Consider the following 15,951-nt stretch of genomic DNA (forward strand, 5'->3'; position numbering starts at 1 on the left):
TAATTATATATATTAAAAGTATTTATATCCAATGTTGATTAGACTTAGGGTATAACACTTATAAACTCTCACTTGCACTAGATTCAATCACTTATGTATCCAATATCATAAGAGTCTACATGACGATCATGTTTATGTTACAACAATTCTTTGTTAGTGGATCTGCAATATTGTCAAATATGGGAATTCGTTCTTCTCTTTAGTCATTTCTATGTATTACCTCTCTGATGAGATTATACCGCTTTAATATATGTTTGGATCATTGATAAGACCTTAGTTCCTTCGCTTTCGCGATAGCCCTATTGTTATCACAATATAATGGCATGTGATCAACAATATTAGGAGCTACTCCAAGTTCATTAATGAACATCTTAATCCGCATTGCAACTTATTGCTGCTTCTGAAACACTTATGTATTAGGTTTCTGCTATTGAATCAATGATTATTTTATATTTTGAACCTTTCCAACACACCGTTTAAGAGTAAACTAATTTCTGCATATAAAATCTTCTCGAGATTTTATCTATATAAATTGGGACGAGCTAAGCAATCTTCTAAATCTATTTCTATAAATTATGTTGCTTCCCCGTATCGTTCATGAATAAATCCTTTAACCAACTATTATTTCAATGATTGAAATATAGGGTTGTCATTTCCTATAATATTAGAAATGCGACAATGCTCCCATTATCTTCCTGTAAACACACAATTTGTCTTCATATTTGATAAAATCAAATATTTTGATTTTTCCATCAAATCAAAGATTTCAGTTCAAGAGATTTGTTTTAACTCATAGTCACGGTATGCAACTATTGCAATCAAAATCCGAATGGACCTGAGCATGGCTACAGGCGAAAGGTTTCATCAAAGTCAACACATTGTCTTTGTTTGTTACCTTTTGCTACTAGCCTTGTTTTGTGTGTATGGATATTCCCATCCATGTCAACATTTTATTGTAAACGATTTACAACTTATGGGTTTTATCCCATCAGGAGGATCGATCAAGGTTCAAATCTTGTTCACATACGTCAAGTTCATCTTAGGTTTCATGGCCTATTGCTATCTTTTTTAAGTGACTTTATTATTGTGCAATTCGTAGGTTCATCATCCTGCATCAGTAATTCCTAATTAGTAATCATAGATTCGCACATTCTTCAAGTTAGAATGATCCTACTAGATTTAAATGGAGCTGTTATATCCTCAAGAGTCTCTACTTCTTGATCAAGAATATGTCCCATAACAGATATGGGATCAAACTCGAATTCATCTACTTGGTTAACTATATCTGTGGACTATTGGACTCTTTCAAGTTCTATTTTGCTCCCACTATCCTCTTCTAGAGTAAACATTTTCTCTAAGAAGACGATATATCGTAAGACGAAGACTTTCTTCACGATAATAGAATTTATATTCAAATATTTGCTTTGAATATCCCACAAATATATATTTATCGAATTTAGTGTCAAACTTATCCGATTCAAGGCGCTTCAAATAAGCGTCATGTCCCCAAACTTTCATATAAGATGAATTGGGACTATTGCATTTCCATGACTCGTATGGAGCTCTGTTAACCAATTTAGATGTGACATGATTTAGTGTGTTGCACACTGCGATTAGTCACAACCTCAAAATGATTTTGGGAGATTTGCATGACTTATTATTAATCGCACTATATCTAAAAGTTATTATTCCTCCTTTCAGATACGCCACTATGCTGCAGTTATATGGAGGAGTGTATTGCAAAAGAATATCATTCTCTCTTAGATAATCCAGATTTTAATCTTTAAGATATTCCCATCTCGATCAGATCTTAACGTGATGATATCTTTACCTATTTGTTTCTCTATTTCTAGATTGAATCCTTTGAACCTTTCAAGAATTTCATGCTTGAATTTCGTCAAGTATACATGATAATTGATGACATAAGAGAAACTTCATCTGACATTAATTGACATAGGTCCAGATACATCACTATGTATTATGCAAATATTTATGCAGACATTTCTTCCTTTCAAATAAAAGGAGATTTGGTCATTGTGCCTAATAGGCATGATATGCACTTGTCAAATGATTCAAAATCAATTGACTCCACAGACACATCTCTATGTAATATTGCATTTCATCAATATGACAAAGTCTGTTATGTCAGATTTAAGTAATAATTAGATTATCGCATTTATGCCTTATAATTTCTATACTTATTATAGAATTCTTAGTATTAAAAAATATAAACGTCGTTTTGTAATTTACCATAACCATTAGAATCTTTATCAAGATAAACAAGAACAACAATTGTCCTTAACATTAAAATATTTCATGTCCAAACATGAAACTCATATTAATGTTTCAACTATGGTGGGTACAAAGCGACATTTCTCTCATTCCAATACTAAACCAAAAGACAATAACAAGAAGTATATTTCTACAGGCAATGCAGCAACCTTTGCTCGTTTTCAACGTGTAGGTCAATTTCTCCCTTTTGCAACGGTCTACTTCTATCTAGTTTCTCCATATTTGTATAAATATAAGATCCACATCTGATATCAAATACCTAAGAAACTCATGACTAGACGTAAGCCTTATAATATTTTTCAATGACCTTTTCATTCTATAATGAAACCAAGGGTCATTAGATTCGGTGTTGTCCTTCGCTTTAACGGTCTTAACCTTATTGGATGCTTTCTCAAAGTTCCTTTAGATTTCCTCTTAATGCTCTTAGAGGAATCAATGACTTGCCCACTACTAACTTTGATATTGGGCTTAACAATCTTAAGCATGGTAAGCAACTTAATAATTGTGCATTTAAGTTTATTCACGTTAAATTCATAATTAGTTGTGAATAGCTTTTTTCTGAAAGAGACTGCAAAACCAAATCACTACTTAGTTCATGGTTTATAATTGAACTCAATTAAGACATTTCTCAACATCAATCATCTTCAGTGTCTAAGTATCGGTTGAAGATTACTCTGTCATTTTGCACCAATATAATTGTTTGGAAGTCTCATATCCTTCCACACATGATTATTATCATATAACTCTTTGAAATGAAAAATCATGTGTTAGCGTCTATACTCTCATGTTGCTTTTGTAACTCAGGTGATATAGTGGCAAGTATCACATACGCTGCAGTACTATTGTCATCATTGCGTTTATTATAGCAGCCACCTCTTTCTTAATCGAGTCATCAACAGATGTCTTTAGAAAGGACTACTTAAGGACATAACCAATTTTTTTATGCCTGAGAACAATTTTCAGATTGTAGTGCCGATCAAGAAAATTTAGTTTGGTTGTTGACATCCAGTATGTCATTCAAGACATATGGTTACTCAAGATTCAATATAAATGTAAATGACGAAAAGAAAAGAATAATATATAAAATGTATCAATTAATTTAACATGAAATTTTATTAAATTAATTATGCTCTCACTATTTAACTCAAATTTATGACCTCCTTACATAAATTTAGAGAGTCCATACTTGACTCCCAGTGGGTTAGGATCCCATCTTATTATATAAAGACCTTGAGTATGCTCAACAAGTTTTAATAAAACATTTGGGTAGATACTATTATCAATTTTATTTTCATACTACTCTCAGATCATTAAGCTGATAACTCTTTATCTTCACACATCTCACGTGTTAGCTTAACATGCCTCTATCTCCTTGAGTGTGTTCAACAAAAGATAAATTTTAGTTAAGTCAAACCCGTCATTCAGAAATATCAAATATTTCATAGTGTCAAACATATTCCTAATAGACCAGCTTTGAGTGTACTCAACAAGTTGAGACTCTGATTTTTCAGTATAATGATGGAAGATGATTATAAATGTGACTTAATATTTTATTGAGGGGTTTCGCATTCAAAAGTCTCATCGTAACAATCATACATATTTTGTTATATATCTACCATGCAAAAAAATATATATATAACTTAATATAATAGTGTGGACGATTATGGACTTTTCCTATTTAGTCTTCCTGAGCCATAAGGAAGACTAGGTCAAATCCTAGTGGATATAGCATTGATCAGTATCAATGCACCATCTCCATGGTTTCTTTCTCTTCTTGTTTCATCAATTAGTCCAGCTGCAACCTGTATCTTATACTGGTTGGTACGCAGACTTAAATGAAATTGGACTCGTAGGCCCATAGTGACGATAACAATAACGGACTCATAGGTCCAAAATGATTAAGAGCTCGTTGGCCCATAATAATAACAATAATAACGAGGTCGCAGACCCATAAAACAACAAAAATAAAAATTAACAATTCTACACATCCACATAGTCGAGTCCATAATCATCCACTAACAATACATTTATCACATAAATGTGTTCCTAGATAATATCTAACATTATATGCAAATATATTTCGAGTTTCTAGCAATTAAGGTCGTCTAAACTCTTTGAGACAAATGGATCGGAACAATTAAATAATTAATTAATCATATTAATCAATTAATTTAATTAGCGGGTATATTTAATTAAAATTAAATTTTAATTAAATACCAAATTAGAGTCAAACTCCAATTCCATAATTATAGGGCGAGACTATTTGATTAAAATCACATGTCAATTAAATATTAAATTAGAGTGCACCTCTAATTTCAAAGATTAAGGAGGTGGGATTTAATCAAAATCAAATTTTAATTAAATATCAAGATTAGAGTTCAACACTAATCCTTATATTTAGGGCGAATTTATTTAATTAAAATTTAATTTTAATTAGAGTCTAACTCTAATTTCTAGAGGAAATTTAGGGCGAGACAATTTAATCAAAATCAAATTTTAATTAAATGTCAAATTAGAATCTAGTTCTAAATTCAGGAAATGTTAGAGTGAATTATTTAATTAAAATCTGAATTAGAGTCCAACTCTAATTCCAAGGAAAATTTTAGGGTAAGACAATTTAATTAAAATCAAATTTCAATTAAATGTCAAATTAGAATCAAATTCTAATTTCAAGAATATATTTGGATGAATAATTAATTAAAATCAAATTCTAATGAAGTATTAAATTAGAGTTCAACTCTAATTTAAATAGAATTAATATTTTAATTTAGGATAACACTCGTAAATAAAATAATTTAATATTTAAGTTAAAATCATATTTTAACGAAAATATAATAATTGTCAATTTTAAATGGGTCAAACTTAAAGATTTGGGTAAAGAAATCCTCTTTTGAAAACCAAATTCAAAATTAAATTCAAGATTATTTTGAAATTGCATTTTGACCCCATTTAAAATCATAACAGGACCTTACAATTTTCAAAATTACAAATAGGTCCCTCATAAAAATGATTGCAGAATGACCCTTGAGCTTTGCTTACAATTTCATAAATTGCACGTGAAGCCTCGCCTCCAATCACCGAAAACCAACTACAAACCCTAAAGAAAATTCACCAATTAAAACCCTAGAATTCCCACACCCTTTCTATCTTCTTTTCGAGTCCATGCGCCATCGCCACGATGGCAAGGGCGCAAAAAGTCAAAGGCAGCGCACGGGCGGCTGTTGCAACGTCGCGCGTTGCTTCCTGCAAGCAATTGGCGCTCCTGCTATAATAGCTGCAGCGTCGTGCTGCATTTAAATATCAATGGCACTCATCAGTGGTGACGAGCGCTGTTATTTCAGCGGCAATGGACGCCGTTGCAATGCACAACGGCATCCCACGTCGCTACCTTTTATCGCGCGGCGAGGAAACTTTTGTCTCCGGGCGGCCTGTCCAACCCTTCTTTTTTTAATTTCCGATCCAAAATTATTCTCTTCCCAAAACAAAATTTGGAAAAGAAAAACAACTGTAAATTGCTAGATCTAAGAAAAACATGTTAAATCAACTTTTGATTCCAATAATATATAAATCAATTTCTAACAAATACAAAGTAGGCTCTGATACCACTGTTAGTAATCTACTTAAACGTGCACAGCGGAAATAAAACAATTTTCGATTCCCATCGGGATTTATCTTTGTGTTTAGATTGAAATTGTGAGAAAAGATGTACCTTTAAAATTCTGCAAACCTTATGCCATTCTTTTTGTTCTAGCTACTTTAATCTATCACCCATAGCTGTTCAATTGTCCAACTTTCAATGGTGATCCACACAGAGAACAAGATTACAGGATTAGGGTTTTCTTCTAGTACTAGCAAGAATAATGAATTCTCTACAAAATTTTAAACCCTAATCACTTATTTATATAAGCTCAAACGGGTTTGGCCTGACCCAATTCAATATTTAATTAACTCATTTAATTAAATCTGGTCCGTTAATTAATTAATCCAATTGATTAATTCAGGCTTATAAATAAGCAACCCAATTAATTAATTTATCCAATGATTGTTAAATTAATTAACTAACAAATTGCAATATTCCAATTCTCTTTTTGTGTGACCTATCAGGTTTCCAATCACGATACCTAACGACGAGAAATATTATTTTGATCTAATCAAAATTAATAAATTAAAACACCATTTTAATTTATCACAAATTTATACTCGCCGTCTCATATTGACATCTAACAATGTGTTAGGGCAATACATGTGACGAAAAATGTCACGTGGTATGACAAAACCAAACTCGTTCATTTACCGTGAAATTATAATCCATTCTTTAATATGATCCAATCAATTACGAGATATGAAAGTGTGTCGATCTCGATTATTGATTATATCTTTCACTCCACTACTAAGTCAATATAAGTCGAAAACTTCTTTTCGACTTATGAGTACACCTTGGCCAAGAATTTCGTTATCGAATTAATTGAATGAAATGTAGATCATAATCTCTAACTATCTAAGAGTGACGAATCCTCTATTGATCATTCACAACCTTCATACGATTCTTGACATACCTGAACGATGTCGTATTAGCGGCCCTTGGTAGAGCAACATTCAACACCGTCAAAGTATAACCGTTCTCATATAAGGTACCATGACAACTTCAAGTCAAAGGACCAATTCCACTACCCAATGTTAGAGATTAACTACTGATACTCAGATAGTTATCTATGTGAAAATTTTCAGTGGGTCTTCAATGTTTTGTTCTATAATAAAATATCCACGTGTTCATTTAAGTGTCAGCATACTTTAACTTGTGAAATCAACTATATCACAAATAAGAAATACCACACGTGATGGTCTATCCGTAATAACAACATTCGTATCTCGTTATTACTTACGACCACAGACGATTTAAGATTCAATCGTATGTAATTTATATTTCACAATCACAACTCCTTGTGATTAACAAATTATGAAGATTTGAATCTACGGATTCTATTTTTTAATTCGATTGTCTATTAATTATATAATAGATCTGCCATTAAATTGCATTAATTTTATATATTAAAAGTATTTATATCCAATGTTGATTGGATTTAGGGCATAACACTTACAGATATATTACATACTTCACCCTGGGCCTCTATGCACAGTCGTTATATCTTAGAGAGTAAAAATAACAATTAAGTATATTAGATGCATCTACTACGAGAATGCAAGATTCGACCTTACTTATAAGCTAATCATGCCATAAATTATGGGGCATGCATATGCAGCAGCATTTCTGTCCATATGTTATGAATGTTAGATGACATTCTGAAACCTAGTACTTACTAGCATATGCCTCTTCGTGATTTGCAGCTTGTTAAAGAGTTAGGAGCTCCTGTGGAATATATTATCCTGCCTACATTTGCTTATGAGCATAAAATATTTGTTGGTCCATTTTCAAGGAAGTTCCCTAAGGCTTAGGTATAGGTGGCACCAAGACAATGGAGCTGGCCTTTGAATTTGCCACTCGAAAATGGAACTAAAAAATTAAGGAAAGTTTACATTTTATTGGATTTCAACCTTTTTTTTTTTTTTTAAGTTTAAACTTTAATGTATGAAGTTTTAAAGAAAATAATTATTAAAATAAAATCGTATATTTTTTTAATTTTTTTTTTATGTAAATTAGCGACAGAAAAAGCGACGGAAATCCATTGGTAATCATCAAATGGACACAATCTGTAGCAAATTTGCGATGAAAAAATGTGTCGCTAATTAGCGACGGAAATAGCCCTTGGTAATCACCGACGGCTTATTCTGTCACTAAATTACCGACGACCTAAGTAATTCGTCGCTAAATTAGCGGCGGGGGAATCACCGACAGAGTTCCGTTTGTGAAAGTCATTAGCGATGGAATTTAAGGCATCGATAATGGAAATTTTCGTCTTTGTAGCTGCATTTTTTCGTAGTGACCCTAGAATTCATGAATAGCAAGTATAATTTTATAATGGATTAAGGTAAATTAGAAAACAGTCAATATTGAGTTTAATTATCTCAGTCAAGTATTAGAATTAAACTCTTAGAGCAAATTCAAGAAACTTTTTATGTCTAAAGAGCATATTATATTATTTGGAGAGGATTTATAAATTTCGAGAGTTAAAATTTTGAAATATCCCAACAAACTCTTATATTTAACACATAGTATTACTACTCACAAAAAAATATTTATTATTTTTCTTTATTTTTTATTTTAACTAACTTTTTTTATATTATTTTATTATTTTCCTATATTGAAAATTGAAATATTTTGAATACATTTAATTATAGAGTGTGGGCTTGGCTCTCCTCTAAATTAAAATATGAATTTAAAAAGTCGCTTGGAGGATAATTTTAAAGGTTGACTCTTTAAAATAAAGAGCATATTATGTTTAAAGAATTTCTTAAAGATATTCTTACACAAACTAGTCTTATCCAACACACTTCTAAATATACAAGCATACTAGTGTTGCTATTCTTGAGATCTTCGAATTAAGATCACGATCACGACAAATTGTATACACCAATTGATAGAATATTAACTATTATTCCTTTAACAATCACAGTATAAACCTCATATTCTACGATCGTGGAAAATAAATTGTCGATCAATATAGAAATAATATCTTCTACACTAACCATCATATTTTGTACTTAGTCATCAATTGAAGGCACTTGATACGATGCTCAAAATATAATTGAACACCCTTTTATACTAATAAATAAAATCTTATTATTTATATAATAAAATTCGAAATATTTATTTTATTACCCTAATACTTTTGAGATGCAATCCTAACTGTCAAGTGATTTTACTTCGATTTTCATATAGAGCAGAAGAAGGAGAACACTATTCCGCAATACCCAAACTGGAAGCAGTGAAATCAAGACACTGACGGATCATCTTATTTGGTGACACCTCAAGTTCCATGCCTAAACATGGGATATTTATCTTTCTCATGGAGCATGACATTAACACATGCACAGCAAAATTCAAAGATAATATCTGAATTTAGCAAATATTTGTGTTCATAAGAGGGGTTGCAAAGTTCCGGGTTTTGATGGAAAAGTAAATATGTTTGCTCTTTAAAATAAATACTTGTCCACATAAATTTTGCTTTTAGATGAAAGGGTTGAACAAACAAACAAGAGTAATGCTGTTTAGCCCTAGTGGTCACACGTCTATATGACTCTCTAAGATAAGGATAACTAACAGCACCATTTGAACTTATTATTTAATGTCACATAATGCCACATACACTATATTTTAATAGCCGCTGTGCAACATAGCATTATTTTATGACAAGCTTGAACTAATTTTTCATGTTCTTATGCTCAGCGCAAGTGAAGTTTCTTCGTGAATTATATTTCACTGTTGTTTAATGCAGTCGTGTCTATGAAGGGGAAGCAACAGAAGCCAGAAGGAAGGAACTTAATCTCAATCCTGATTAACTGTATTCATTCCATCTTGGATGTTTTCCTGCATGAGAATCAACTATAATCCTGTGGGAATATGGAAATTCAAATATAATTGTCTTCCGTTTCAAGTGTTTTATTCTAATAATATCCAACTCTAGTTTATAAGGTTATATGTAACCAGTCCAGTACACACACGTGTGTGTTTTGTGGAGCATTCCTCCTACCAATATTTTTGACAAATAATATGAACCCTTAAATTTAAATTAATCTAACGGTCTTTATCGACAGGGGTGGACCCAGATCTTTAGTATTGTGGAGTCAAAATTTTCAAAATAATTTTTTTGATAAACAACATAATATCAATGAAAATAAGTTTATATGTATTTTGACACTTTGAAAACGTCGTATAATTACATCATTATTAATATTATTAAATAAATTTTGCTACTTGTATAATTTTGTTTATTATTTCATTGACAAATATTGAGTTAGCATTGAGTAAATTAAATTGAATATAGAAATTAAATGAATTGAAATAAAATTCAAGTTTAGTTCAAGAAATAAATGAAATTCAAATTTAAAGCAAATATAATTCGAAAGTAATTCAAATTGCATTTAATCCGTAACAATCCTAAAAAATTTACATCATATTTCATGGAAGACTTCCAAATGAAATGATATAAATTATATTGAAAAATTTACGTGCAAAAATAATAATTAATTGAATTTTTTAAAAGAAAAAATGACTTAGACGTTTTTTTTGAGGCGTACGTTTGATATATATTTAACTATTTTCGATATTCGTTTGAACCATTCGATATGAAAACGATGTAGTTTTCGAAACGAACTCTTACATGGTATAGATGATTTGTGGATTCATATTACACATGATCGCAAACAAATTTTTAAAGTTAGGATTTTATTGAAATTTTCAAAATACTAGTTTCAAACGCCCTACTTTAATATGTCATAACTTTTCCTATAATTGATTACTTCGCATGCCATTAATGAGTGAAAAACTAGGTCATGAACATTTCGAAATGGTATTAAAAATGTAATATTTTAACTTTATTTGGCATCCCGACGAGTGCATCAAAGTATATATATAAAAAAGAAAAAAAGGCGCAAAATTTTGTGGGGTCATTTGACCCCACATGACCCCATGTGGGTCCGCCCCTGTTTATCGATTATATTTAAACCCTTAAAAATGTATATCCTCACATTTGAAAATATCCTAATTACCTGTTAAAATCACCAATTACAATATAATGAGCCCTTTTTTTCCAAAAAAGAAAAAGTAATAATAAAAAAAATTGGGAATCACGTTTCTTCTCTCATTCCCTTTTTTTGCAACAGGGATTTCCATCTCAAGAAAAATATACAGATAGAAGAAATATGTTCTGGAAATTGACCATCCATTTATAATTATATCCCACTATTTGTTAAAGATATGGAAGTTCTTTCTCAACTAGAGATTAAACGTCCCAATAAACAGTTTAGCTCATGCTTGATAGAGATTAGAATGTAAATTTTAATTTAAGTCAAATTGTGAAAGTCGACAATTAATTTCAACCATATATATTTATAGGATTCACTGTTTTTCAACCACACTTTTCACCTACTATTATCAAAATTTAATAAAAATTCGATTTTAATCCCAACCAAATTGATGCTTAAAACGTGAAAATGTTAAATGTGGGATACGTTTAAGCATCCTGGAGTCTTCGTTATGCTCCTTCACTTGCATGTTCACTTCATAGTTTTTTTTCATTAAAACTCTCACACTCCGCACAATTTTGGTAAATGGGGAACAACAAGGTAGAATTCAACTTGAATTTTACTTGCTTTGATCCTGTATTTCAACTTTTAAATAAGTTGGTTTAACAACCACATCGAAATTACTTGAATATAACCAGCACGTTAATGGGGTTTGTAGATAATTGCATCCCACCAACTTCAAAGAACGCCTAAGATTCTTTCCAGATCATAATTAAAGGGTAATGTTGAGAAGGATAGATGGCCCTACAGTTTCATGACAGGCACGTTCACTTGCAAACCCCACAAACAAAAAGAAACAAAAGGAGTCAAAGCAAAACTTATGACTTCCAAAAGATGAAAAGAGGGAGAGCCTATGGCCCATTTGATCATCATTTTGTTACAAGTTTGGTTGTTTAATTTCAAAAGTGTTGAATAATCGACCTCTAGTTGGTGGAATTTTAGGTTCAGGATACCAATCTCAACCTTATCAATACACCCAAGCAATCACGACCCAAAACCTTAAACTTCTTCCATGCAAAGGGACGGTGTCCTCAGCACAAAGCCAGTACTACAAAGACTAGAGAAGAACAAGAAGAAATCGGCCAAGCAAGAGCACAAAGCAAGAGGCAGGGACTTTTCTCTCAAAAACACACGTTAATCATAGAAGACCAAGAAGGCTAGCATATAGAGATTAGGTTAGGTTAAGTGATGGGGCCAAACCCAATACAAAAAGGGTACGTGGGCCAACATATATAAGCCATCCAATAAGTGTGAAACTGGGCCATGAGCAACATTAATTAACTAGGTTGCTTTCAATGGCCCAAATAGTCTTAGGGTCGGGTCATCATTCTTGAGTGTCGATATTTATTTTTATCCAGCATCGGTTTAACATTATCAAAACCCAACAAGAAGATATGCCCACAGTTGGACCATTTTAACACGTGTTTCTTCGTTAGATAGAATTCATTTTTCATCCATTTTTATAAGTAGGTGATGACGAGACTTGAACTTAAAATATTTTTTGAATCACTCTGAACTCTTTTTGACAAGGTGGTTGGACATTGACCTTCTTATAAGTACTAGTCTTCTCAAGCTGCCGAACTTAGGAGGTCCCGTTACAAGACAGATGGGCAGGAAGGGAACTAAAATGCCGAGTTTCTGCTTAAACAGAATAAGGTCACTTGCTCGGGTTCGCTCACTGACACCTCCTATACACTCCAAAAGCCATGCAGATTTTACCAGTGCCAATACTGATCATGAAAAAAAGAAAGAAAATTCAGGTGATGGTATGAAGGCTGGTGTAATGATTGGCCGCAAAATCATGATCGTGGTGGATTCAAGCAATGAATCCAAGAATGCCCTGCAGTGGGCACTTACTCATACAGTTCAGAGTCAAGATATGGTGATTCTTCTCCATGTAACAAAACCTTCAAAACGAGGTTTGGATTCCTGGTTTTATGATCTTTACTTGGATTAGTACTGGAATGCATCGTGTAAAATGATGATTATTTTGGCAGGTGGAAAAGGAACAAATTCAAGAGTTTCTGAGTTTCTTTCATCTATGAAAAATTTGTGCCAACTGAAGAGACCAGAGGTGTGTTGATAATTTTTATCTCTTGATGGATATAATTATATGTTATTCTCTTGGGACGAATTTAGTTATTTTTATTTATATATTTTTTCAACATGCTATTTCACAATTAGATTACGACAATGCCGGAACCAAAACATTTGTCAGCTTTGATACTATGTTAATCAACTTCATATAAAAATTTAACCTTTAATGAAAATATCAATTCATACTCACATAAGGGCATGTTAAAAATGAATATATATAAATAAATAAATAAATTCATCTTGGTGATAACAGAGAGACTCAGCATATATTGACCAATTGTACACTTCTGCTTGACACCTTTCTCTGGTTCATCTAACGACTTAAACTTTTGGACAATATAATTTAACAAATTTAGTACCACACTCGATGTATCTGGAATAAAGGCTCGCCATCAATCATTTATTATAATTGCACGTGAAAAACCTTTTATGAAAAAATGAACATGTGTCAAGCACAAGATTGGCATGTTAAAAATAAAATTTTAATAATAAATTTCCACCTTATCTGAAAGCTAAACCTTTTACATGAATAGGTTCAATAAGTTGAAAGTAGTCTAAACTTGACTAAAGAAATTCTAGAAATAAGTTCCAAAATCATCAAGAAGCATTAGAAGTATAAAGATGATGAATATATGACTTAGTCAAAATTCAACTTGGTTAAGCAAAAGTTTCTTATTGTATAGAAGAAGTTTATATGGTTAAGGAAAAGCTCCTCATTGGTTGAGAGCTATTAAATAGTTACTTAATCATTTTGAACTCTTCTTCTATTAAAGGAGGTGGAAGTTACTTATTCATTTTAAACTCTTCTTCTAATAAAGGAGGTTGAAGAAAGTTACTTGATCATCTTGAACTCCTTTTAGTTTTTCTATAAATAGATGTATTTTGAATTATCTGGTAGAAGAGAAATTTCTATGCTTGTATAAGAGAGTGTTTGGGAGAGAATTGCTCTGTTGTACTAGTTGTATATTGTGAGATTGATGAATGTTTGTTTATTTGAGTGAAAAAGTGATATTTTATCACATCTTGTACCGAACACAATACTTGAACTATTTAGTTCAATAAAACTGTGATAAGCTCATGGATCAAGTCTATAGATAAGAGTTGAAACATATATTAATGTGTTGGGTCATTTTATAACAAAATATCTTCATTTTTTGCAAATTAAAACAGGTGCACATTGAGGTTGCAGTGGCAGAAGACAAAGACAAAGACAAAGGTCCTGCCATTGTAGAAGAGGCTAAAAAGCAAAGGGTGTCATTACTAGTTCTTGGGCAAAAGAAGAGGTCCATTACATGGAGACTTATGATGGTGTGGGCAGGAAATAAGATTGCAGTTGCAGGTGGTGGGGTGGTTGAGTACTGTATACAAAATGCTGGTTGCATGGCCATTGCAGTAAGGAGGAACAGTAAGAAAGTTGGTGGATATTTGATTACAACTAAACGTCAGAAAGAATTCTGGCTTTTGGCTTAAGATCATAGAATTCTGGCTTTTGGCTTAAGATCATCTATTAAATTTATATACAGAATTCAGTGACACCTTCGAGTTTTTAAAGCAAGTTGTGCCTGAAGTTATTGTGTTCAGGCCACATCTACCGTTGTGTCTTTTCTTGGTTGGAGAATAGTGGATTCAACACATTTGCCTTTCTTGTAAACGATAACATTAATTTTAGGGATTCAAGAAAGAGGGAAAAATGAGAGAATTATGAGATCAATGTTGCAAATGCCATTTTTAGTCCTTTAGTGGCAAATAAGGTACCGAATTAAGTTTTATTTTGTTTGGATTGGTGCATGACAGTGTTAGGACATGATTTTTATTTTGACATTTTTCATTAAATAAGTATTTGGTATTTATTTATGTTTGTTTTTAATAAACTATCGCATGTATGATTATGTGCATCTGATCACTTTTTGATAATATGAATTATAAGTTTGCATTGAGAAATAAATATATATAGGGCCTGTTTGGGCCTGATTTTTTCATCTAAAAAATTAATTTTTTGACCGTTATTTTACTATTCCAGTCGTCATATTTGACTTCTTCTCTCACGGTGGACCCCACTTTTCTCTTAACGATAAAAAAATCAATTCTCAAAATCACTCCCAAACATGCTCATAATCAATCAAGAACTAGTTTGTCATAGGTCGGTGAATAAAAGGTTGACACTTCATTCTAACAAGTTCGTATGGTCAAATACTTTACCAATTGAGGTAAGCAACTTGTTTTAATCGTGGAGAAAATTCTATCGGGAGTATTGACACTAGTATACTGAGTATAAATTGGAGTGTATTTGACTAGATCATATGTGTAGATTGATTTCCATAGCATGATCTAGAGCAAAAATTAATATACGCTTACTTTCTCATGGATTACCTAAATCTCCCGGAGTAGTTATTGCTATTCGTTAACTTGACGCTCTTTGACATGTCAATGAATGAGATTAGATTGGACAATCAAATACCTCGGTACGTTGTGTACATTGGCAGCTCACATAAATTAAAGTAGTGATTATATATTCTTGTTCATAATACTTCATCATGTTCGTAGGCTAATTAATTGGACAATGCTACATGTAAATGATTTTTTTTACATGACTACTCACAATAGAAGGTGAGGACCACATTTAGTGATTTTAATATTCACGCGAGGCCCACATGGACAATCAAATACCTCGGTACGTTGTGTACATTGGCAGCTCACATAAATTAAAGTAGTGATTATATATTCTTGTTCATAATACTTCATCATGTTCGTAGGCTAATTAATTGGACAATGCTACATGTAAATGATTTTTTTTACATGACTACTCACAATAGAAGGTGAGGACCACATTTAGTGATTTTAATATTCACGCGAGGCCCA

At 31.9% G+C, this 15,951-nt stretch overlaps 1 protein-coding gene across 1 annotated transcript; it reads left to right on the forward strand.

Annotated features, from left to right (window-relative positions):
• Positions 1 to 12,361: 12,361 nt before the first annotated feature.
• Positions 12,362 to 15,080, forward strand: LOC111406174. Its single transcript, XM_023035418.1, has 3 exons — positions 12,362 to 12,914; positions 12,993 to 13,069; positions 14,263 to 15,080. The coding sequence occupies exons 1-3, from the start codon at positions 12,602 to 12,604 to the stop codon at positions 14,560 to 14,562; spliced, it is 690 nt and encodes a 229-aa protein (XP_022891186.1). The 5' UTR covers positions 12,362 to 12,601; the 3' UTR covers positions 14,563 to 15,080.
• The last annotated feature ends 871 nt before the right edge of the window (positions 15,081 to 15,951 follow it).

The sequence above is a fragment of the Olea europaea genome, chromosome 12 (genome assembly GCF_002742605.1).
Source record: "Olea europaea var. sylvestris chromosome 12, O_europaea_v1, whole genome shotgun sequence".
Lineage (NCBI taxonomy): Eukaryota > Viridiplantae > Streptophyta > Magnoliopsida > Lamiales > Oleaceae > Olea > Olea europaea.